Below are 23,963 nucleotides of genomic sequence, written 5' to 3' on the forward strand. Positions count from 1 at the left end.
AATTAAACTATAACTTTGGAGAATTTTTCATTCATGTGTTTCCCTCCGCCAGTAAGTTAGAAACACAAGCAGTGATTGAAGGTGGTTGAAATTTAAAGGATGTTTAAGATCATGCATTTTATTTTTACTGTAAACCACCAACACTTCCTTCTTGTGCTGTGGAAGACGTCATGCCTGGTTCCAGTCCCTAAGAAGACGACTCCATATGGCCTCAACGACTACCGACAGGTTGCCCTCACATCTCGTGATAAAGGTGCTGGAGAGGCTGGTCTTGGCCCACCTCTTGGCCCTCGCTGGTGAAATCTTCACCTGCTCCTGAACGCGGCTAAGACCAGAGAGATGGTGGTCGACTTCAGGAGGAAGATGACGGCTCCAAAACCGCTGAGAGTTCTGGGAGAGGAGGAGGACGTGGTTGAGGAGTACAAGTACCTGGGTGTGTCCATCAACAACAGACTGAATTGGAAGACCAACATCAACGCTGTCTACAAGAAGGTGATGAGTCGACTCTTTTTCTTGAGGAAACTTCAATCCTTCAATGTGTGCAGCGAGATGTTGGAGATGTTCTACCATCTGTTGTGGCCAGTGCTTTGTACTTCGCTGTGGTCTGCTGGGGGAGCAGCATTGGAGCCGGAGACACCAACAGACTTAACAAACTGGTTAAGAAGGCCGGCTCCATCATTGGCTGCAAACTGGATAGCCTGGAAAAGGTGGTGGAGAGGAGGACGCTGAACAAACTATTGTCCATATTGGATAATCCTGACCACCCTCTCCACCACCTGCTGCAGGGACAGCGGAGCATTTTCTCCAAAAGACTCCTCCAGCTCCGCTGTCACAAGGACAGATACAGGAGATCATTCCTGATGCAGGAGATCATTCCTGCCGACCGCAATAAGTCTGTACAATAACTCACCTCTGGCCAAATCCATTACACAACAATAACTCCCTTGCACTGCTGTTTTGTATGTTGTTTTATTCTAATTCATTGCACTGTTGTTTAGGTTTTGTTTTGTTTTGTTTAGTTTATTTATTATTATTTAACTTATTTTATTGTATAGAATGTACATTTCTTATGCTGCTGTAACACAAGAATTTCCCTCCGAGGGATTAATAAAGTACCTACCTACCTACCTACCTACCTACCTACCTACCTACCTACCTACCTACCTACCTACCTACCTACCTACCTACCTACCTACCTACCTACCTACCTACCTACCTACCTACCTACCTACCTACCTACCTACCTACCTACCTACCTACCTACCTACCTACCTATCCATCCATCCATCCATCCATCCATCCATCCATCCATCCATCCATCCATCCATCCATCCATCCATCAATCCATCCCTATCTATCTATCTATCTATCTATCTATCTATCTATCTATCTATCTATCTATCTATCTATCTATCTATCTATCTATCTATCTATTACTGACAAAAGCTATCCCAAACAGAAAATACCTAAATCACTGACACAGTTTGTCATGGAGAATTGTCACATAATCACTTAGCCTTTCTCACACACACACACACACACACACACACACACACACACACACACACACACACACACACACACACACACACACACACACACACACACACACACACACACACACACACACACACACACACACACACACACACACACACACAGATAAAAGCAATTTAACTCCCACATTTCCGCAGAAATAATTGGTTTTAATATGAATGTGACTGACTGTACTTACATATTGTACATGTACATATTTGATGGACTGTAATGTTCTTAGTAGAATTTTTTTTTTTTTAACTACATAAATTTATAATTAAATCCCCATTAAACGGCAGCTATTCCAAAATCCTACTCATTTTACTGTCGTGCCTTAAAAATAAAACATCACTACTGTATTTGCTGAGTTCTGGTCTCTGTGGACTACTACTCCTAAAAAGAGCTTATGCACAAACACTCTACAAATATGTTTATTGTAATACATTCTGCACTTATTCGTTTTCATATACTGTGTGGAAACCATTCCACATGACCTGCTGACATTATGAAACTGCCACTGTTCATTAAACATCAATCTAATGAAAATGGAGAAGATTTGCCTCATTGGCGACATATACAAGAGAGGAGAAATGTATGTAATAGAATCATGGCAGAAAAAGCGAGATTGGTGCCTCCAGTATGACTCTCAACGCTCTCAATGCTCAAACCATCACAGCCGAGAGACTCATTACCTGCATTTACTCGTAAACAGTCGTTGAAACATGCAGATTTGATTCAAATCACACAAGAAGACAAATATGCTTTGTTACTTCACAGAAAATGTTTCCATCAACCAAGTTCAGTGTACAAAGTGGAGAATGATGAAATAACAACAAATATGTACAAATAAAACATAATTTTCTTTGGTGATGATCTGGTCAAAAGTCTAAGGCCCTTAGTTATAATACATTTTTATGGTCAGTATACGCGTTTAGGTGAACATATGTCCCCAGGAACCCCTTTCGGAGTCCAACCAGCAGCTGTGTCTGTTGGTCTGCATCCCCTCCTGCTCTTCTTCATCACTGCAATCTTTTCCAGTACGGTCTCCCCTCGTCTTTATTGTGTGGCAGAGATTGCAGATCCTCAACTGTTTAGTGGGATGGATATGACCTATCACCTCTCGCTTCTTGGAGCACAAATTGCAGACCAAAAAGCCGCACTTTCTGCAGTGGTGTCGACGTTTGGTCGCTGTGAAGTTGCTGAAGCAGCGCATGCATTTCTCGGCTGCTTGATCGGGAATCCAGGAAACAGCAAACGTGGTGCCTGGTTGGCAGCCGCCCCCGTGCAGCAGGCTGGAGCGGCATCCTTTGATGTGCTTGATCCAGGTCTGCTTCTCCTCAAGTGAAAGGGAGGACACAAAAAAGGACTTGCTTGGTGTCCGTATCAGCCACTGGTGGTTGGCTCCCATACCGTCCTCCATGTCCTCCACCTGGATGTCCTCTGAAACAACAGTGAAGATGACATGTTGATAACACTTTTCAAAATTTCCCATTTCTGCATAAATAAAGCTGAAAGCAGTTATATTCAACACTGGAGGAGGTGGTCAACTCATGTGAATCATAAATCAACATATGTACTGACATGTCCTGTGTGACATTTATCCAAACAAATCATTCCAATATATTCCCCTGTGGAACTACCACAGCGCACCACTACAATAGAGGCGAATGCAGCATTTAAAAAGTTGCATTTAACAAATGCAAAAGCAACTGGCATTTCCAGAAACCCTGTCATGGTTATTCAGAATATTTTACAGAGCTTCACTTTTCAGTAGTCTGAGGATATTTGTATTTTATTCTCTGTGCAGCATTAATAAAATTCACCTGTGTTGCATTGCCTCCGCTGACATCTCAAATTCTTGACACATTGAATCAAAACTATCTTCTTGGCATGATGCCGAGTATGTTCCCCTAAATTTTTTTTTTTGGGGGGGGATTAGCACATACTCACTGTGGCTGCCATCTTCCTATTTTTCTTTCTTTTGAACAGTGAAATTATTTGCCCCTTCAAAGTAAACTTTCTTCTTCAGTTTGTTTGGTTCGTTGCATGTTTGTCTTTCAGTGTTAAAGCATGTTGAAAGTAAACAATTTGATCTTCACCTCTCTCTTTAAATGCACACTTTTCTGTCTGATTGAGTGTTCATGTTAGCCACAGGAAAAGTAGATGAGTCTCTCACCTAAAGGGATGATTTTCTGTTTTTGGTACCAGCGTCGGTCCAGGATGGCGCTCCCGTACATCAGGATATCATTGAAGAGGAAGAACGCTTTTGGCTTCCACTTCTTACGACACCGCTTCATCAAACGACCCTCGCCTATCAGAAATCGACCCGGCTTGGACAAGGACTTCCCCGACGGTCCAAATGAGTTCTCCACTGCCTGAATACGCTCATGATTCTCCCTCTCAAATGTTAGCTGATCCATCGTGGCGTGAACATAGCCGGAGCAGCATCCTTTTAAAGAGCCTCGGTGACACAACGGGGCTTTCCAAGTTTCTGTCAAAGGCAAACGTGTTGTACAACAAACAAAAAAGTGGGGGAGGTGCCAGGCACAATTTATTGAGGCGGCATGTCTTCATTTAACATTTTTAAAGATAAAAGTTGGTTTAAATTCACAGCAAAATCTAAGACACAAGAGGTGGAAATTATTTTCACGTAAGCATCATTTTACGGTACTTTTTTTTCAGTACAACTTCATTGACAGTTTTGACAAAACTTTTTAGTATAAAGTAGTAGTATAGTTTTACTACCTTCTACTTCCACTGCACCATACCTAAAACGTTTTTAAAGACAAATTTGATACCTTTTTTTTTTAATATAAAATTTTGCTCCATTAATCTAATAAATAGCCTACCTTTTTTTGCAGTTTAATTGCTAGTTTAATTTGTATGTACAAATAATATAATTTGGCACATACTCAATCATACAACATTGAAATGATCATTTAATTCCATCAATGATCCAATGATTACATAACACTGCTGCTTTGTATCATTAGTACTTTCCATTCTGAAACTTTAAGTGGATTTTGTTGAAAACACTTCTGTTGTTTTACATCAGCAATAATTTTGAATGCATCACTTTTGCAATGAATTAAATCCTTCTTTCTTTGCTGCTACTGTTCTTACTACTGATGGAAACATTGCAGATTTGCAAGCATTCGAATATAGATGAAACACAAATGGACAAATTGAAATTTTGACCTGATGGTCAGATGCTTATCAGTTATTCCAATTCATCATCTGAAAAAAATTAATGTGCATACAAAATTTGATGGCAATCCATCAGATAGCGGTTGGAATATTTAAATAAAAAAACAAAAATATGAAGGTGTTGGTAAAACTAGCTACAATGTAAGGGGCCATTAAAATCTTCACAGAGTATACTGTGAGAGATATATCTCAGTCTAAGTGACTGAAAAGGCAAAACAAAAATTTTGCAGCTCCTTAAATTGTTTGCTGCTATAAATTACATTTTAAGGCCACAATTTGTTAGTATAATGTAACTATAGAGTGTGTGTGTGTGTGTGTGTGTGTGTGTGTGTGTGTGTGTGTGTGTGTGTGTGTGTGTGTGTGTTTAAAATTTCATCCCTGTTTCATCCCCTGTTTTAAAAAAATCAAAAACAATGCCAAAGAAAAGAAAGAGTTAATGTTTCAAAAACCAGACATGTTACGTGAGACTGCTGAGAATCTCAGCTTGCCGCCTCAGATGAGCCAAACATGCGTAAGAGTGTTTTATGCTGCCAAATAGTGTTGGCACTCATAGCATGTTCGTTAGAGGCCACCTCACATGCAGGTTTATTAATAACCTATTTAAATGTTTCCAGTCAAACACAATGTTCTCGCAACAGTCATTGTACAAAGACACACCTGGTAAAATTAAAGGGGAACTCCAAAGGAGCGTTTCTGCATTTCGTTCCCTTCAATAAGAAACAACATTTGAAATTGTCTGTAAAGTCCAGAGGATTGACGTCTGCAGTCATTATAGCCCAAAGCTTGTCCAGTTTGTTAAGATAAAACATTACAAGGGATCTATGAAATAAAGTGTTTTTTTTAAACCATTTTTAAAACTAGTATCAGAAAATTTAAAGGAGTAGTTTAACATTTTAGGAAATTTCCACCCTTTTATTCTCAAGTTCAGAGTTAGATAAGAAGACTATTTGCACTAGTCGGGCACGCAACCACAAAAAAAAAAAAAAATCTGCAACTGCTGTTTTTACTCTTTGATTGTTGTTCAGATTAAACAAACAAGACAGAAAATGGTCCCAGATTTTGTGACTTTTGGATTGAGCTGGCTGTTTCCAGTCTTTGTGCTAAGGTAAGCTAACTAGCGTCTAGCTCTAGCTCTATACAACAACAAAACAACAACAAAAACTTGACAAGTAGAAGATAGATTGACAATAAAGTTGCATCTGCCTGCTTACACATTAGACTTGTTTGTCGACATACTCCAGTAGGCACACATCGTCACTAAAGCAAAGCAACAGGAACAGGATGCAGACTGCATGAAGTGTCAGAGGACCTGCAAGATAATTTCCTTTTGTATTTACAGAATACACATTATTGTAATTTAGCAGTCTCTTTCTGAACCTGCTTTATGTCTTATATAATGGACTTCGACATACAAGCGAACAAAAACATAGAGGGGTTTACCAGCTTTCATAAAATCAGCATTTAGAATTTTTTTGTGTGCAGGTCAGACAAATGTGACAGTTAAAAGTACAAAATGTTATATGCAACTTATCTAGAAGACACAGACCTTAGTTTAGAAATGGGGTTCTCACTTTGTTGCTGAAGTTAGTCCCAGTTCTTATAAAGTGCAAACAGATTTAAGGCAATTTGTTTTCCATGAAATGGCTCAGCAAAACTCAAATATATTCTAATATGCAGATGATAAACTGAATGGTTGTTCAGTATTGATGCAACTTCGTCTCTATCTTGTGAAACAAGGCAAATTGGATCATACTTTAATTTTTCCAGTATTTCAGAGTAAATGTTTTTACTTCAAAAATGGAAGGTTTGGAGATTTGACAGTAAAAACTGTACAAGTCTAGTTTATTTTTTCTTCAACTTTGGCATTTTTGTATCAATATGTGAACAAAGCATCATTATCATATTTAAAGTTTATTTTTTATTTTTTTAAACCTATGTAGAATGGGATTACTAAAGAAATATTTGATTTACTCATTCACTGAGAGTCATGGCTCACAGATATAAAACTGAGACAGTGGCATTCTCAACCCAGCAAGCCTCAATGAAATGGAAGTCTGTATATGTGGATGTTGGCAAAAGCAGAAGTGGGTGGTGAACTTTAAAGGCTCATTATCCGAACAGTTTTAACAGGACACACTCGTGTTCAACAGGGACATCTAGTGGCTAAAACATGTCAAAGCAGTCGTCATGGATTCTTAGAAAAGAGCACACAGCAGAAGAGTTTGACTCGTCTACATTTAATCTCATCACACTAATCTACAGGCGGAGAGAAATGACAGAATTATTGAGACAATTTTACAGATCTATGCAGGGAAGAAAATAAATTCACATGCCAATATTATCTGTATTCCGCTCTCACCCATCTGGCACAGTTTTGGACATTTTGCTCAGCAGCAAAGAAAAAGTTGAGCACAAAAGTGATTATGCAAATTTTGAAAACAGACAGTTTTGATGAGCAATCGGTTGCTGTGTTTTGGCCTCTAATAGGGGATTGGTCCGTAGTAGGCTGTGTAGGCAGCGATGATGCCCTCTGTGTCCATCATGTTCTCACAGTCGAAGTTGGCCTCACAAACTTCTCTCAGGCTGAAGGAGACGGGAACAACCACACAGAGGCAACACAAAGATTGTTATTCATGACATTTCAGATGATATGTAAAAAAAAATATATATATATATATATATATAAAAAATAATTATATAATTTGATTTGATTCCAGCATATGAGTGCATACTGCTTCTTAAAGATGATGAGAGTAGAAGAGGAGTGAAATACCTCTCCAGCTGAGTCAAAGATAACTGTCCAGAAGCTCTCTTCTGTCTCACCACTGTGGCGGCCTGATCCCTCTCCACAAACAGCCCTGCACATCATGCACATTAAACATCACTTTGCCTTATAGAAGACATTTTATATATTCAACAAGATGTCAGTCTGTTCTTGCAAAAACTTCAAATTATAAAGAGCAACTCAGAAAAAATCAAGAGCTGCCAAGAAAAAAGGCATAATTACAGAATCAAATCTATGTTTATAATTACACAAAAGTCATATAACAAGTCAGACTACAGATAAACAAAATGTTAAAGTAATCATTAGTTCAATATTTGATGAAAGCGTCTGGTCAAAGTCAGTATTTTCTAATATTTCATAAACTGTGGCTGAGTAGATGAATTGATTAAATTATATTGCTGAATTGTGTTCCTACCCTCCTGAGCATTGATGTCACCGGCAGGCAGGGGTCCAGTGGCGGCATCTGTCAAATATGAGGGGGAAAAAACATGAATAATTATACATTTTATTGAATTTGTAATTTTTTGATTCGTAATCCTGGAAGTGTCACTATAAAAAGTAATTTCTACCAGTTGGCCAATTTTTTTTTCCTTCTTTGTTTAGACTTGGAAGTTAAAAAATAATATCATACTGTTATATGCTTTATGAGGAAAATGTATGGTTCTTACCTGAGGCCACACAGAGGACAGCCAGGGAGCAGAGAACCAGGATGATCAAAGTCTTCATCTTCTAGCTTCCTTCTTCACCGTCTGTATCAGGCAACAAATCAAACTTCAGCAGCTCTATCTCTCGCTTCTCGCTCTCTACCGTTCTTTCTCTTGCAAATATATACATAAATACGCAGTCGGTTTATAGATGCGGCCCTCATTGTGGATTGGTCAGGGAATCATGTATCACACACCCACTCGGCTGCAGAAATACACACCTCCGCAAAAATCATGTATGCAAAAAGATTTTTTTTTAAAATATATATGTTTGGAAGAAGGACTTACTACTTACCCTAACTTTAACCATTACAAGTAAGTGCCTAGACCTACTTCTAACCTTGACCCTGAAATAAAGTTCAAAGGTGTGTGGCAAAGTGAGAACCAGTTTAAATGTCTTCCCTTTCCCAAAATGTCCTCACTCTGATGGTCGAAATCTCAAACAGGTCTTCAGAAAGATAGCTGTACAAGCACAAGCACAAGCACAAGCGCGCGCACACACACACACACACACACACACACACACACACACACACACACACACACACACACACACACACACACACACACACACACACACACACACACACACACACACACACACAAATGTGGGCGACTCAGCCACATATATCAGCCACTGCAGGGTCTTCCAGTGAAAAATATTTGGCACTTCATGTCATTTTACATTCCAATCAGATTTTTGTTGAGAATCTCTGTTTGCATGTGCATCATATTTTCTTCTTCTCCATTTTATAATGGTAAGTTTGTTTTAGGTAAAAATGAATGAAAAGTATTAAAAAAAAACTAAAAATATCACAACAACACCCTCACATCGCACTACTGGCTGCCCAGTTAGTGGTCGTAGTATAAACATTTATGAAATCTTAAGACAGCATTGGCAGCTGGAGAGCCAGGAGAGGTCAGAGTCCTACACAGCGCGCCCGCACACTTTTCCTTCTAGGTCACTAAGTGCGTGTAGCAGTGAAAACCATAATACTGAAAAGGGAAAAACCACCATCCCACAGCATGTGACATGATTTGAATCGGAGGGCTTTCTCTTTTATTGCAAACCGCTGTGATTCCCTACATTTAGAAACAACCCTGCTTGTTTGAAGAGTCGTAGAAGGGTAATTTGAAATGTGCAAAGATATTTTTGCCACAACAAGTGGGTAGTTCACCAATTAAGCAGAGGAAAGCTAGAGTAGAGAGGAATGTGTCATTTGATTTTAATTAAAACACAATTTACCACCAGAAAAAGTGTCTTTTAATCTTGGGCCCTTTTTTTTTTTTTAAAGAATTTAGAATCTTTTGTATTTTACAAATTTACATTGATGCTTTACTAAAACACTGTATACTGTACGCAGCATATTCTTACACTTCCAAAACCAAGCCTTTGAATTTCCTTATTTTTTTTATATGAAAAATGTACTTTGGTCCTGACAGACAGCAGCATATGGGGTGTAATTTCCCTGTCTGGGTCAATGCTGGTGCGTCTCGTTTTTTTAGGGACAGGATTCCACCTCAGGACAACTTTGTGGCAACACGGAAAAGTAAACAGGCAGCGTGACCGTCGCTTTAGGTCTGTGGCATGCTGACATCCGCCGAGGGCTGACTTGTCTTTTTCTCTGTCTGCAGCTATGAGGATGCAGATACGCAGATGAGTCCTGCGTTACAGATTTCTCTCCAGATGACAAGAAACCAGACCATGAAATCAGCAGTGCTTGTGTGCTTGCAGTCATGGGTGTCCTGGTTTGACCTCTCAACAACCCAGTGGAGGAAAACAACAACACATTTGCTCAAACTGCTGCATTTAAGTGCAGTTTTTAGGTACTTGTAAACATTTTTCTGCATTTTATGAAACTTTAAACTTTGCATTACCACATGAATGATTGAGTTTTATGTCTGAGACTTACTAATCAGATCAAGATTTTGCATTAAATACATAAACATCTTAGAAGATGTGAGAATATGTAAAAGATAAACCAGTGGTTTCCAACCATTTTGGTTTCTTAGTGTGTAATTGAGGTTCCTTGTTATGTTTCTGATGTCTGAGTCATTACTGGTTTTACCAAAGAGACATTTCCCCCTCTAGATCTCTCAGATCGTTTAGTTCTGATAAGTATTTGAGTCACAAAGAAGAAAAATAATCTAATATATCAATAAAAAAAAAAGACATATAATCACATAAAAGTGCACCAGAACCTCCATTAACCTTCCACAACCTCTCAGATTTATCTCATTGCTCTTTGTAGGTGCCTAACCCCACAGGTTTTCAACCACAAAACTATACTACCAAATGCATATAAACTAGATCAAAACCTTCTCAACCAGCAGCAGTGAACAGTAGCAGAAGTTATTGTTACAGCCTTTAAAACACACTGTAAAATTGGCCATTTCGTCTTGAGGTAGCCTGAAAATTGCTGGATAACATTTAACATCTGCCATGTATTGCAAACACTGACACTGAATCCCAAATGTTCTTTCAAACCCATGTGGCAAACAAATGGCATAAACAGGGTTAAGTCCAAACCCAACAAAGGGAATTTTATTTTCAAAGCAATGGAAATAATCACTGACAAATGCTGGCTTGGACAAGAAGGTGGATAATGTAAGACATAGTTTATGGATAGTGTGAATAAATACACTTCACTCAAGCATAAATCTCTTAAATGCTGGGAAGGTGTGATAATAGTGGATAAAAGCTCTCCTGACATTACACGGGAGATGAGCCGTTAATTTCTACACGAGTATATTGATGGCTTGTTGTGAGATTTGCGCCACGCTGGATGCCTCTGTGTTTATAAAATGTGTTTTCTTCCAGGATTTTCATCTCACAGCCTGCAGAGACCATAAAAACAACAATAAAAATGATGTAAAAAATGGTGATATGCAGGAATAAAGGACCAGATGATGATGATACTTGTGAGTTTCCATTTAGTATCGACGGATCGCAGCTGGTCTGGGTTGATTTAAGGCGCCAAAGTATCTCTGATAGGCCTGCTGGTAGCCATGGCGATAGGCGTAGAAGCGGCAGGGAGAGTGGTCCTCGCAGGTCTCTGCACGTCTTTCTGCTGGAGACTTTGTGGGCCTGGAGAAGAGGGAGATGAAGGTATAAGGGATGAAGATAACTGTAATCAGAAATCGATTCATGACAGCCAGTTGTTGCATTTTTATTTAATCTCAAACTTTGTATCTGCTGCTGCAGGGTGTGTGTGTGTTTGTTTTAGTGGCTGCTTCAAGCACATGTAGATGTTTAATAGTCTAATCAGGCTTTGTCTGATCCACACCGTCGAGTGTGTGGCATGTGTGCATATTCTGAGGGCGTGTGGTTTTAAAAGATGTACGAAATAAAGGGAGGCCAATGTGCTTTCTTTGCATGTCTGTGGTTGCGTGCTCTACCTCATGAAGTAGTAAGTGCTGAGGCCGTTCCCTCTGGGTGGGTTGTGTACGTTGCCCCTCTGTGGCGTGATGAATGAGTTGGCTTGGTTTGGAGGCACAAACAAATCTGAAACCACAAAACTTTACTTGACCAAAAAAAAAAAAAAAATCGTATTTATTCACGTCAGGCATGCCGTTCGTGCAGCTTGTGTAGGTAAATTGAAATGACGGCTTGGGGCATGTTAGTGGAGGGTAAAATGAGGATTAAAGTCTATAATGGAGGCTGTGTCTTTTGTTAGAATAGCATGCATGTTTTTCCAGGAACGAGAGACAACATTTAATCACCTTCAACGGACTCTGTGCTTTCATGAGACTCTACGGGAAAAACATGGAATCGGGTTAATCATAAATGATGAATCACTGTCTAAATGCGATATAACACATGCGCTTATGAATAGATCATGACTGCTGGATGATAGCGAAGTGAAGGGGTGTCTGGGAGGATCTGTACCGTAGCAGACACAGAGAGAGAGCGCAGCACAGAGTGCCAGAAACCGAAGAAGACTCCTCATCCTGGGGATTGTTTATCTGCCTGTCTGCCGGGAGAGAGAAGAAAGTGGTCTCAATGAGGCATGTCAGTACCTTAGTGACAGTTTGATAGGAAATTTAAAAAAAAAAAAAAAAAAAAAAACAGGGATGGGGAGGAGAGAAATTGGCTCAGATTTGAAATCTGTGGGTAAACAGAAGAGGACCTCAGGCTGGGATAGAGGGCTGAAAGTGGCAAAAGTTTCTATGTCTGCGCCTGTGGTTTTGTGCATGGAGAATATAAGCAGCCACATAAGCATCCAGTATGTGGCGTCCTGTATACATCTGCGCATGCCAGCAAATTACTGCCGCGTTTCTGTGTGGAACAAACACAAACCAAACATATGTCTGCAAGATCAGACTGAAGAGACTGAAGGGTCTTTTCAGTGTGCTGGGCTCAAGTCAGGGCCAACACGCAGCACCGTTCAACAGCTGTCTCACTGCCAAACACACTTATTATTAACAGGCTGCAAATATAAAGCTGCAGGTATATTATGGCACAGCATGTGCGCTATATTGCACTTTACATGCAAATAAATATGCACTCAATCATGTTGAGTGACCTCAGGTGTGTAACACCTGTGCAAACAGCAACGCCAGATGTCTGAGCACCCCAACTTTGACCACACACACACACACACACACACACACACACACACACACACACACGCGCACACACACGTGCACACATGTATTCGCATGCCTCCACTCCAGAGAAGCTTTCATCCCCATCGTGTTTGTAGGATTTGGACGTGATTCCTTCTCACCGTCAATAGCAGCTTTCATTATACATAAACATACACACACACACACACACACACACACACACACACACACACACACACACACACACACACACACACACACACACACACACACACACACACACACACACACATATATGGCGCTCATAACACCCGCCCCTCGAGCATACTTTGGCTTCAGTCAAACCCCAGACTCAAGTTGGGCACAGAAAAAGCAAACCTAAGGCCCAGAGTTCAAAAACTAACTTCCAAAGACAAGACGAAGACAGCTAGGCTAGTGTGTGTGTGTGTGTGTGTGTGTATGTGTGTGTGTGTGTCAGGTGCTGACAACAGTGTCTATAGAGTTTTATGAGCGTCTGAGTCCTAGTAGGGGTCCTTGTGGGTTCACAGCTTTTCTGCCCTGCGGGTAAAAAGTGCCCACCTCATTGGAAAAAAAATCCCCTGGCACGATGGTAGTCGCACACATACAGCCAACCTGAGGCTACATATTAAGTACTCTTTACACAAACAGACAAGTACTATAAGGCCTACTGTTCTATTAGGATTGCACGTTCCAGCATTAAGTTAAAAAAACAAAAACAAAAAAAACAATACAAAAAAACAATCATTTCATGGATATCAGCTAGACAATTTGCAGTTTTGCTGAGTAAGTTTGTTTAAAAAAAGTAAAATACTCCTACTTTTTACCTGCTGTTAGTTTCAAGAGATTATTTGCTATAATGTACTCACCGTTAAAGATAATTATGGCGTGAGAAGTTTAGGAAATATCTCCGTGGAATATTTTCTAATTCTCCACAGCAAAGCTTTTATACACATCTCTACTCCCCCCCCCCCTCTACCCCTTCATTTTCTACCCACTGACTCCCTCCCTCCCTCCCTCCACCTCCCTTCAGCCCTCGCCCCTTACTCCTCCCTTCTCATACTATCAGCCACTCTTTTCCAACGTTTAATCAGACCGAGTTATTAGCTCACTCTCTCCCCTACTCCCACGCCTTTGCCGGAAAAAAAAACACGGTGGGTAACGGAAAGGTTGGGAGGAATGAAGAAAAACAAGCAGGGGGTAAACAGAGGCTGGCACGTGGACGTTGTACCTGCTGAAGCAGGTACATGTTAGTATTCGCTGCTGTTTGCCAGCATGGCGGCATGATATGAAAAGAATATCCAGCGTGCAGATACACAACATGGACTGGCCCAAATATGTCTCCGAGAGCATGGAAAAGCATGTACTGCAGTACTTCACTTTTGCTGTTTTGCTTCACTTTAAACTTCCATAACGATGTACTAATATGCAACAAACGGATTATACTGTAAACGGATGTGTTTTTTAATGTACTCACAACTCTATATGTATGCACATCCGTAAATGAAGATGTGAGCAGATAATGAATGATAACACAATAGTTGTAACCATGTAAAGCCTGTCTTCATAGGAACAGTTTTAACAGAAAATACTCCATGGCAATACACAGTTATGTTCTTATAACTGCTCACAACTTTGTGAGTGTGAGCTGTTTAAAAACGTTTATTTAATAAATATGTATTAAGTAATTGGAAAATTGGTATAGGAGAAGTTAACCCTTAAGGCAAAAAACACGAGTTTCCCATGTTTTCCACATGGGACCACATGTATGACACATGTTGTAACATATGATAACATGTGGAAAATATGGGGAAAAGTTTTTACATGGTAATCTACACGAGCTTTACACATTACACCACACACAATACAATACATATTTCACATGTGGATGTGGTATCACTCACTCAACAACTTTGAAACAATTTTTCAACATGAGTTCACTCAACTCATAATTAAGACAGTGGTGAGACTGAAAATGATTATGGTATTTATTAAGAGCACATGATTTCTGGAGTTACTCACTCTCGTCAGGCTGACCTTCCTCCAGCAAGTCTTCAGTGCACCTATTAAAGTTAAAGCAACACAGAACAACGTCCCCACAGTTTATATCTGAGACTTATGCAATACCACATCACGTTTGACTCAACCACAGCACTCTGTGAATAGCTATCTTGAGAGCAGACCCTCACCAATGGTAAACATGCCAGAAAAAGAGTCTTTGCCAGGAATGAGCAGCGCTGAGACAGACAGATAAACATTAAGACAGACATAAAGATGGCGATAAGCCCCGCTGACAGATAAGAAAAGAGGCAATTCAGGATTCAGAAGAGAGAGCAGGGGAAACTGAGTCAGATGGAGCAGAGAGAGACAAAGCACATGTTGCTGGGGTGTTTCTGCATGTGGCTGTAGACACTTAATGATGTGGTTAACAGACTAACTGTTACCTCTGGATCCGATGAGCAGGAAACAGAAGTGAATGAGAGGGATTCTTTTTCTAGATTTTATGTTTTAGGGGGATTTGCTCCTAAACTTAGATGCAGGGATGAGAGATGCAGTCTGGGTGAGAGAGAAGGTGGAGAGGGTGATCGTATGGAAAAAAAATGTCAAATGCTAAATTTCCCCCCCTTCTCCTCCCAATGTTCTCTGTCTGCTCATCTCTTAAGTCCTATTGTGCTATTCACCTCTCAAGTGCTTTTCCTTTTTCTGAGGTCACTCAGCTAATGTCCTGTTTTGACCGGTCACCTCAGAGCAAGAAAATATCCATCTGTGGAGAAATCTTATGAATGCATGTTAGAGAACCAGCATCATGTTGTTGTTAGCAGTGAACTGAGCCAGAGAGCCAGATAAATGATAGATAAGAAAGAGAGGGAAGTGGAAAACAGGATGGGAGTCAGTCGGCAGGGCTCTGCATGATGCTTGTGACTAACAAAAACTCACCTGTACAGGATCTTGAGCAAGCGATGGCAGAGATTAAAGGTCATTTTAAGGAAAACAGAAGGAGAAACAAACAAAATATGACCTTAGAGGGGGAAAATAAGTGGATAAGATGCTGACTAGATGATAGCAAGAGACGTGTCTGTGCAAGAAGTGGGTGGAAGAAGGAGGAATGTAAGGAAAGAATGAACCTTTACCAGTAAAAAACTCAAGTCATTTAAGCAGAAGAGGGGAAAAAAAAAAGGAAGAAATGCATTTCATAAGAGCATGACCACAAATGGGTAAACTATCCGAATAATGTCTGCAAAAACACAGACCTGTTTGAGCAGGCTTGTGTTTCCCTCAGTGGGTGAGCAGGTGTACCTCAGGCTGCTCTGTGGTGTTGCTGGTCAGAAGGGACAGAACACAGACACACTAACTCGAAAACAACATCCAAAAAAAAAAAAAAAAAAAAAAAGCTTGCCATAGTGAGCTCTTAACCAGGCAGTATTTTTCATGCTATTTTTATGCCTTATTTTTTATTAATGGTCGTTGCTGTGATTCACTTTTTACTTTCTATTTGAAAGCAGGAAGCACATTAAGGAGTGAGTGAGTCAGACAGACTCGGTGAAAACATCATGTGATGTCAGTTCGCTGCCGTCCGTGGGATGGCCGGGGATCCGGCCAGACTGGATGAAGGACAGACATTACTCAGGACTGTCCTTCTCTGATGGCCCTGTTGTTCTGTGGCTGTGAATTCTGCCATATGAACGTCAACAAACCTTCATGTGGATTTATAAATGTTGAATAATGCTGACATCCTGCAGGGCACACAGATCCTCAAGGCTGTTCTTTTTTATTATTGATATGTTTTGAAATCTAATTCCGTGGGATTTCGTATGCACAGAATATTTTTCTATTTATCGCATCCGGTCTGTCTTTTAGCATCTCTCTCATGCATCACAACGCAGTCCAGTGCACACACGCTGTATTGTACAGTGTGAACACAGACTATGTAGCACTGGTTTCATCAGGCCGAACTTGACCATGTCTCAACTCTCCCAACAACAGAACAACAACAAAGTCCCAACAAAAACACGTCTGTGTTCGTAACTCAAGAATTCAGACACTACAACATTTCAAACAAATCTCGAATAGGATAAAATTGTGAAGTCATGACATTTTAAACCTACAAGGTCAAAGGTCAACCTCGCTGTGACATCATAATGTCGTACAAAAACACTTGTCAGGCCATTATTCAACACCATAACTCGGGGATGTTGTGACAATATTTCACATTTGGTTGGATACTGAATTGAAGATACTATTCTTGATGGTTTCAAGAGGCTCCTAAACGTCTCTGGCTCCAGAGACTCCCATTCAACTTCTCTAATGACATACAAAGTCTGCACATTTTTTCCACAAGTTAATTTGGTGTCGTTCACTAAAGTCATTCCTCATTCCTTCTGGCTGTCCATCTGAAAATAATCCCATCATTAATTGGCCTCACGGATTGTTTGGGGGTGTGTCGGTTTGATTGACAGGCCTGTGGTGCAGTCAGGGTTCCACTATCAGTGGGCAGGATGTTGTGTTTTTTAGGTTTCCAATCAGATTGAGTCAGATCAACCTCTGGCTCCTTTAAACCTTTGGAAGAAAAGCAAATATTCTGGTTGAATCCATGTACAGAGGTTCGATTTAAGATCCTGAACCACCGATGACTCATTATATGTACACACTCACATCAAGCAAAATATCTTTCTCTCCAAACACGACTGTGTTTCACCCGTTGCTCCGAGAGAAATCCTGTTTATTTAACAGCTCACATTTGCTGTGACAAATCTTGGAGCTGTCAAGCTGAGTGGTGGTGGGGATAAGAGAGACAGCTGGGTGAAACGACTTGTGGTTTTCTTTCTCTCCATCTTCTGTAATCTCTCGCTGCAGCCAACCTGTCATTACGGAGAGATCACACAAGTACAAATAATTCCAATTCGGAAATAGTTTGACTTGACAGAAGAGCATAGAATCAAGTTGAGTCCTGCATAATTTGGGCTTTAATCTTCCGCGAAGGGTAAGTTTGTCTGCGTTTATCTGCAGCCTCCACACAAAATAAACTTCCATGCTTGTTTTTTTATGTGTATCTTGGAAACGTTCATGTTTTTTTTTTAAACATACAGGTCTTCATATAATCCTCAAACGAACAGGATTTGATTGAAGAAGGATGTCCTTGGTGTTGGCTTGTGAGCTGAGAGTATGTGCGTAGGCGTGTGTGTATGTGTGTTTCTCAGTATAATCTGCCTCTATTTCTCATCAGTGCACTATCCAACTTTTTCGTTTAATGTTCTGTTTACTTTCATCCCCCCACTGCTCTTCTGCGGTGCCAAATCTAACAAATGGACCTGCAGGGCATGCGACCAGCTCCCACCTAACCTGCGAAGAATTCCACTCACATTGCACACACAGCCAATGAATCGTACTGCACCAACAAGTGATCACAGACAGCGGTTTCTGTGCAAAGGAATTTCCTCAACCAAGATCCCGACAGTGATTGTTATGCACGGCCACGAACACACCAATTGCAAGAATCTGCGCTGCATCTACTGTATCCAGAAGATTCAGAAAAGTACAGTACCTTCTTCTGTTTCTTTTTTCTGACCCTCATTTCACTTCCCTTCCTCTTTTTTTCAATCGTCTTTCTCTCTCTGCCCCCTCATCAACTGTCCCATTCTCCTCTGGTGTTCTGCATCCGCTCAGTCTTGGCTACGTATTCCTGCTAATTATCCAAAGGCAGTGTCCAACGTCTTGAACTCTGCATTGGCACTTCTTGTGAGTCTAAAAAGTATAAAAATATAAATGGCTCTTCCAAGAGCTCTAGTTTTGGTTTGACGGCCTGGTCACACCAGCTTTTGAACGTTTGTGATGACTTTTCATGTGAACAGAGTTGTCATCTGTCAAATACCAGCTGGGCTGAAATTTAAACCAGTTCACCAGGTAGCCCAGTGAGTCACCACATGACCAAACATTGTTCCATTTCCTGGTGAGGCCAGGAACTAAACCTCTTTTCTGTCACCAAACTGGGTTGTTATTTTTCCACCACAGCGACTGAAATTCAGCTTAGTTTTGTTCTCCTTCTTCTTCTTCATCATTTCATCCCTTCGCCTCTTCTACGAAAACCCGTGTCACATCTCTTGCTGTTCTCTCGCCTTTTGTTTTCTTTCTTCCCCAGCCATCATCTTTCCTCTCTCCCTGTGCGGTTGTCAAAAACGCGGCCGCTGTAATCACATGTGTGCAGCCACAAACACAACAGGCCGAGCGGTGAACCATCACGTCGTCTGCGTCTGACTTGTGACACGCAGGCAGCCAGTGGCACAGAGTGACGAGGAGCCGCACACAGACCCACAGTTGCACCCGACAACCCTTCAGCTTCTGTCAGACTCGCAGTCCCTCAAGCTGTCACCTTATTTTACACGAACACACTGGGTGAGAAAAAAAGGTGCAACCTCGTCAGCAGAAGTATTATCACCAAATAACCAAACCAGTCCATGTGAGGACACTAGTATGTATCTTTCATGTCATTACTGAATAACCCACGCCTTATAATGACATCAGGATTTAATCTTAGCATTTCTGAATAAATACAACCAGTTCTTACAACTTGAAGTCTTAGCCATTAAATTAAATGAATGTACTATTAATTGTTTATTAAACTCACCAAACAAATAAACGCCACATGTTCACAGACTTCAGTGCGCTTCTGACTTCTAAAATGAACAATCTGCACTAACATTGTAACTAAACACCAACATGTTTGTGTTCAGGCTTAGGAGAGGTGGACACGTGTCGTGATTGAGTTCACAAACGCGGTCTAAACCTAACCTGGCTCCAACAGACTATCGCCCACAGCTTTAGTTTTCTGTGATGTGATTAGTCTGGACATTTGTTTCGCACTTATGTTCGCTCAGCCACTCTGAAGGGCAGACCAAGGAGTGACCAGTGTTGGCGCGGCTCAGTGTAATGATGTTGAAGTCAAGCAATTTATCGAAACAAAGTTGCAGCATTGGCAGAACAAACCAAAGGTCTACGTCCATTAGGATGCACTGATTATAAGCGATTCCCTATGGAGTGTGCCAGACCTATATATTCACGCAGTGCATTTGGTCTGGAGCCACCAGGTGAGCCTAAACCCCAAGAGTATGAAAACTTAGTAATAATGCTGGCAGAAAAGGATATGGAAATAACCTAATCATTTGAGGGTAATAATAATCAGGAGTGCTGCACAGTGTGGTCAATTTATTCCAGTTACTAAGGTTAGCACCAAAGTCATGACGTTATTTATTCTACTGTCGGGAAATCATTTTCAGGTTTCAGTAGGAATGTATCCGCATGTATTTAAATGTAAGGGATAAAAATGCTGTGCAGACGACCCACATAAACTGAGGCCCCTTGTCAAGCTAATGCTACACCGTAACACGAGTCAAGAGCGTTTAATCCCAAAACTAGTCCGAGATGTTAGATACAGGCTACTACGGTGCCATAAATACTACAATGACCCTCCTTTTAAGATCAAATACATACAGGCTACCCCACGAAAATGTTGAGAGGGCACTAAGGGAACAAAAAATAGATACCACGCGAGCCTGCCAGCATTGTTCCAGTTGCAAATGTAAGAACAGAGTTGGGAGCCTAGCTGCAGACTCTGAGTCGTGTTAAGGTAAACCACCTTGTAATGTTTAACTGTGGTGGAACTTCTACAGCAATGAGCAAGCACAGATGTGGTATTTTTGTCTCGAGTTGAGGGACCAAACCAAAGTTGAGTTGCCGGTGTTGTCATGTGTGTGCTGGATGTTACATGTCACTGAATGATTGCTGTGTTGCTGTGCCTCTAATTATAAATTTACAGCACTTTGGTTGTTTGAAACATTCTTTATGAATACATTTGATTTCATTGGATAAGTTGAATTTGACAATCTGACCATTTATGCTGTTCTGTTGCTGTGAGCCTGTTTTGTCTGCCCCCTGGTGGTCACTTATTGCTGCACCAGATGGAAATTAGATTCTACTGTTGAACATACTGTATATGACGGAATAAATCACACCCTGCATACAGTAAATCTAGTCATCTGTGTCATATCTCCTGCCATGATCCTTACTCATGTATGCTACTTTATTCTAAGAAAAACAATTAGACATATGCAGAGATCTTAGATGAAGAGTCTGCAGCCACAACATTTAAAGCCCAGATAATATTGTGCAAAGGACTGCCAGTCCACAAAACCATTTACTTTATGAAGTGTTTGTAATGCTGAGCTGTGGTCAGATATACAGCAGTATGAAACCTTAATCTGTCCTCTTTAACCTTTTAGAGACTGAAGGAGAGCATTTCACCAGCCCACAGCACTGAATGGAGGTGCTCTATTGAGTGAAACTCATGTGCCTCCTGCAGGCGTAATGTAGTTACTACCACTGGATGTCTCCTCTCCTCTCCTCTCCTCTCCTCTCCTCTCCTCTCCTCTCCTCTCCTCTCCTCTCCTCTCCTCTCCTCTCCTCTCCTCTCCTCTCCTCTCCTCTCCTCTCCTCTCCTCTCCTCTCGAAACAAATCAAAGTCAATACATTTCCTTTAAAGTAAAACACAACACAAGACAAGTCTCAATAAATTTCAGATCCTCTGGTGATTCTTATATGAGTTGTATAATGATCTGAGTGTTACAAACACTGGAGTTCGCCATATAAAGCTTCTTCCTGCGAATCCTCCTGTGAGACCGTTCCTCAGAGTCTCTCCGCGTCTCTGGACTTTTAGGCTATTAAGCTCACTGAGAGCCTCGCTGTTAGTCTGTCTCTCTGGAGCTTTCCTGACCTCTCCCTGACTGCTTGAGCGCTGGCAGCTACGACTAGTAATGAGATATTAGCACTGACAGCGGTAACTGGGGAGGGGTGGAAAGTGCTATTCCCTCACCTTTTTCTCTTCTCTTAGAGCACCAACTCCAGATTTACTTCTCTTCATTCTCACAGTGAGCTGCAGAACCTCTTCTTCATTCTCTTTGTTCCTCACACCTTTTCCTTGTTGCATTGCTCTGTCTTTCCCTCTCTCTCCTTTCTATTTGATTTTTGGGAGGGACTTCTTTCTCTACTCTATATCTTACTTTGCTGTAATGTGTTTGCATGTTGCTGCAGTGAGTGGGTGAAGGGCTACGGTGAAACTTCCACCTTTGGCTCGACATGCCTACAGCTGGGATTTGGGTGCAGAGGAGGCTGTCTAAGTTCACTGTAGTGGATGGGAAACGAAATATACTGTAGCAAAGACGTGTCTAAAATATGTGCTACAAACATACAAATATACCAATAAACTTTGAAGGAATTCTTAACGTGCCACACACAAGGTACCGTATGTGTCTACGCACCGTGATGAGTCGGGTCGAAAAAGGTAATGTCACGAAGAACAAAAGGGCTAAAGTCTGAGTACAGAGCAGGTCGGGGGGGGGGGGTAAAATGGTACAAACCCAGGACTTTCACCTGGGAGAGAGATGTTGGAGTCCACGAAAAGCAAAAGCCAGCCTGGATTTCACCCAGTTTTTGTGCCTAACCCTGACCAAAGGGCAACCATTTTCACATTTAACCCAAACCACGATCCGAACCGTGACCACGTCGTTTTGGGGGCCTCAACGTGAAGCACATGGGCGTCCATACGAAACACCGAAGGGTCACATCACCCAAGGCGCACGGCAAAAGTCAGGAGTTGACGCCTTGAGAATGAGGCTGTGTTGGGCTGACTAATAAAGCTGATTGACAGAGTACAAAGCTTCAAATATGGATGTTGCCACAAAGAAGCTATAAATTCTAACGCGTAGATGCGTCACACGTCTTCAACCCGACAGCACAGAAGATCTTTATAATCACAACAGCTTCAGGGTGGACACCCAAGATTAGTGTCACCAATTCATTATCTGACCACATGTGAATTATGGTCACTATCCCCCCTTCTCTTTCTCAGTTATGGTCTATTGTTTGTATATTGGTTTTACAGAACATTATGAGTTCACAGTGAAACACATTTTGGATATAAAATGTCATCGGTTCATAATTTTAGCCTATCAGACATGTATGTGAAATTCTGTCACAATCAGTGAATTAATTGTTGAGTTTTGGCCAAAATGTGACTTGTAAGTTTAACACTGACCTTTGTCATTTTGGCCACCGAAATCGAATCAGGTCATCCTGAAGGCAAAGTGAATGTTTGTGCCAAACTTTAAGACATTATCTGCAAGGCGTTTCTGGGATGTTGTATTCACGAGAATGTGATGGACATCCTGAAAACATAACCCCTCCAGTTAATAAAAGCAGGCGTGGCCTGATCTAAAAGGTTTTGGCATTTGAAACGTCAACCTCTTTGGAGCTACATTTTACAGTTTAGAAATTTAAAAGGACTCTAAGGGGGAATTAGCAAGATCAGATTTGATGAAAGCTTGAGTGTATCTGAGCGACACACCCAGACTGAAGGAGAGACGGTGTTTGTTGTTGTTTTGTGTCTCTTTCTGTGACGTTGTGCAGGTGAGGCTGAACCCTCAGGAGCTGCTGCTGCTTGGTATTTAGTTGGCGATGAAGAGAGGGAGTATCAGCAATGTCTAACACTTCCTGCCACAGTAGATCCTCAATGACACTCTTCTACACACACATTAAAATACAGCATGCAAATATTAATGAAACCAAATTCTGCTGTTCTAATTTAAAGGTATTTAACATCATACTGTATTTGAATGAAGTGCAGTGGCGGAAAGTAACTATGTACATTTACTCAAGTTCTGTGCTTAAGTACCATTTTAATGTGCTTTACTTGAGTATTTCCATTTGATGCAACAATACACTTTCACTCCACAATACTTCAAAGAGAAATCTGATCCCATTGAAATTAAGAAATATAAAGATAACAAGAACAAAACGCTATATAGGAGATTATCAGCAAGGAAGTCAATGCCGTGGGAAAAACAAAAAGGCGAAAAAAACGATTTAATAATAAAACGTCGGCAATAAAACAGGAGGGACGGTGGATGAGATGCTTCTAACAAACACTGAGCAGCTGGTCCAGCTCCTTCTGTGATGGGCAGGTGAATTAGTCTCACTCAGTGCCTCGCGAGTGCTCGGGAACCTTTTGTAGCTGTGAATTCTGCGGGACATATTCAGGACCCGGGACAGCACACCTGAATAACGGGACTGGGTGGGATATCCAAGCAGCGATGCGC

The 23,963-nt window shown here is 41.0% G+C and overlaps 3 protein-coding genes across 5 annotated transcripts; all 3 read right to left on the bottom strand.

Annotated features, from left to right (window-relative positions):
• Positions 1 to 1,951: 1,951 nt before the first annotated feature.
• On the bottom strand, positions 1,952 to 3,956 carry LOC138622448 (pleckstrin homology domain-containing family F member 1-like). The gene is made up of 2 exons (XM_069701261.1): positions 3,713 to 3,956; positions 1,952 to 2,976 (listed from the first exon to the last, which is right to left on the bottom strand). The coding sequence occupies exons 1-2, from the start codon at positions 3,954 to 3,956 to the stop codon at positions 2,468 to 2,470; spliced, it is 753 nt and encodes a 250-aa protein (XP_069557362.1). The 3' UTR covers positions 1,952 to 2,467.
• Positions 3,957 to 6,975: 3,019 nt separating this feature from the next.
• On the bottom strand, positions 6,976 to 8,670 carry bglap (bone gamma-carboxyglutamate (gla) protein). The gene is made up of 4 exons (XM_069701074.1): positions 8,197 to 8,670; positions 7,944 to 7,991; positions 7,517 to 7,601; positions 6,976 to 7,326 (listed from the first exon to the last, which is right to left on the bottom strand). Exons 1-4 carry the CDS (start codon positions 8,252 to 8,254, stop codon positions 7,224 to 7,226), a joined length of 294 nt encoding a protein of 97 aa, XP_069557175.1. The 5' UTR covers positions 8,255 to 8,670; the 3' UTR covers positions 6,976 to 7,223.
• A 2,080-nt stretch (positions 8,671 to 10,750) lies between these two features.
• On the bottom strand, positions 10,751 to 14,864 carry mgp (matrix Gla protein). Of its 3 annotated transcripts, none has more exons than XM_069701077.1 (5): positions 14,842 to 14,864; positions 12,122 to 12,206; positions 11,956 to 11,985; positions 11,632 to 11,737; positions 10,751 to 11,320 (listed from the first exon to the last, which is right to left on the bottom strand). In XM_069701077.1, exons 2-5 carry the CDS (start codon positions 12,180 to 12,182, stop codon positions 11,167 to 11,169), a joined length of 351 nt encoding a protein of 116 aa, XP_069557178.1. In that variant the 5' UTR covers positions 12,183 to 12,206; positions 14,842 to 14,864; the 3' UTR covers positions 10,751 to 11,166. The 3 variants fall into 3 exon arrangements, with proteins under 3 accessions (XP_069557178.1, XP_069557176.1, XP_069557177.1); XM_069701075.1 differs by lacking the exon at positions 14,842 to 14,864 and adding an exon at positions 13,689 to 13,776; XM_069701076.1 differs by lacking the exon at positions 14,842 to 14,864 and adding an exon at positions 13,689 to 13,767 and having other exon boundaries at positions 12,122 to 12,202.
• Between the last annotated feature and the right edge of the window lie 9,099 nt (positions 14,865 to 23,963).

The sequence above is a fragment of the Brachyistius frenatus genome, unplaced genomic scaffold, assembly GCF_029030835.1.
Source record: "Brachyistius frenatus isolate BFR_SWC_R1_liver_20210118 unplaced genomic scaffold, ASM2903083v1 Contig_36, whole genome shotgun sequence".
Classification (NCBI taxonomy): Eukaryota; Metazoa; Chordata; class Actinopteri; family Embiotocidae; genus Brachyistius; species Brachyistius frenatus.

Excerpts from the sequence above, each read along its gene's own strand:
- bglap (XM_069701074.1), bottom strand. The coding sequence starts at position 8,254 with ATGAAGACTTTGATCATCCTGGTTCTCTGCTCCCTGGCTGTCCTCTGT. Across the intron at positions 7,992-8,196 it reads TGTCCTCTGTGTGGCCTCAG|ATGCCGCCACTGGACCCCTG; the intron begins GTAAGAACCATA and ends CATATTTGACAG. Across the intron at positions 7,327-7,516 it reads TCTTTGACTCAGCTGGAGAG|CCTGAGAGAAGTTTGTGAGG; the intron begins GTATTTCACTCC and ends CGTCTCCTTCAG.
- LOC138622448 (XM_069701261.1), bottom strand. The coding sequence starts at position 3,956 with ATGGATCAGCTAACATTTGAGAGGGAGAATCATGAGCGTATTCAGGCA. Across the intron at positions 2,977-3,712 it reads ACAGAAAATCATCCCTTTAG|AGGACATCCAGGTGGAGGAC; the intron begins GTGAGAGACTCA and ends CTGTTGTTTCAG.
- mgp (XM_069701077.1), bottom strand. The coding sequence starts at position 12,182 with ATGAGGAGTCTTCTTCGGTTTCTGGCACTCTGTGCTGCGCTCTCTCTC. Across the intron at positions 11,986-12,121 it reads CTCTCTCTGTGTCTGCTACG|AGTCTCATGAAAGCACAGAG; the intron begins GTACAGATCCTC and ends TTTTTCCCGTAG. Across the intron at positions 11,738-11,955 it reads AAGCACAGAGTCCGTTGAAG|ATTTGTTTGTGCCTCCAAAC; the intron begins GTGATTAAATGT and ends TTGTGGTTTCAG.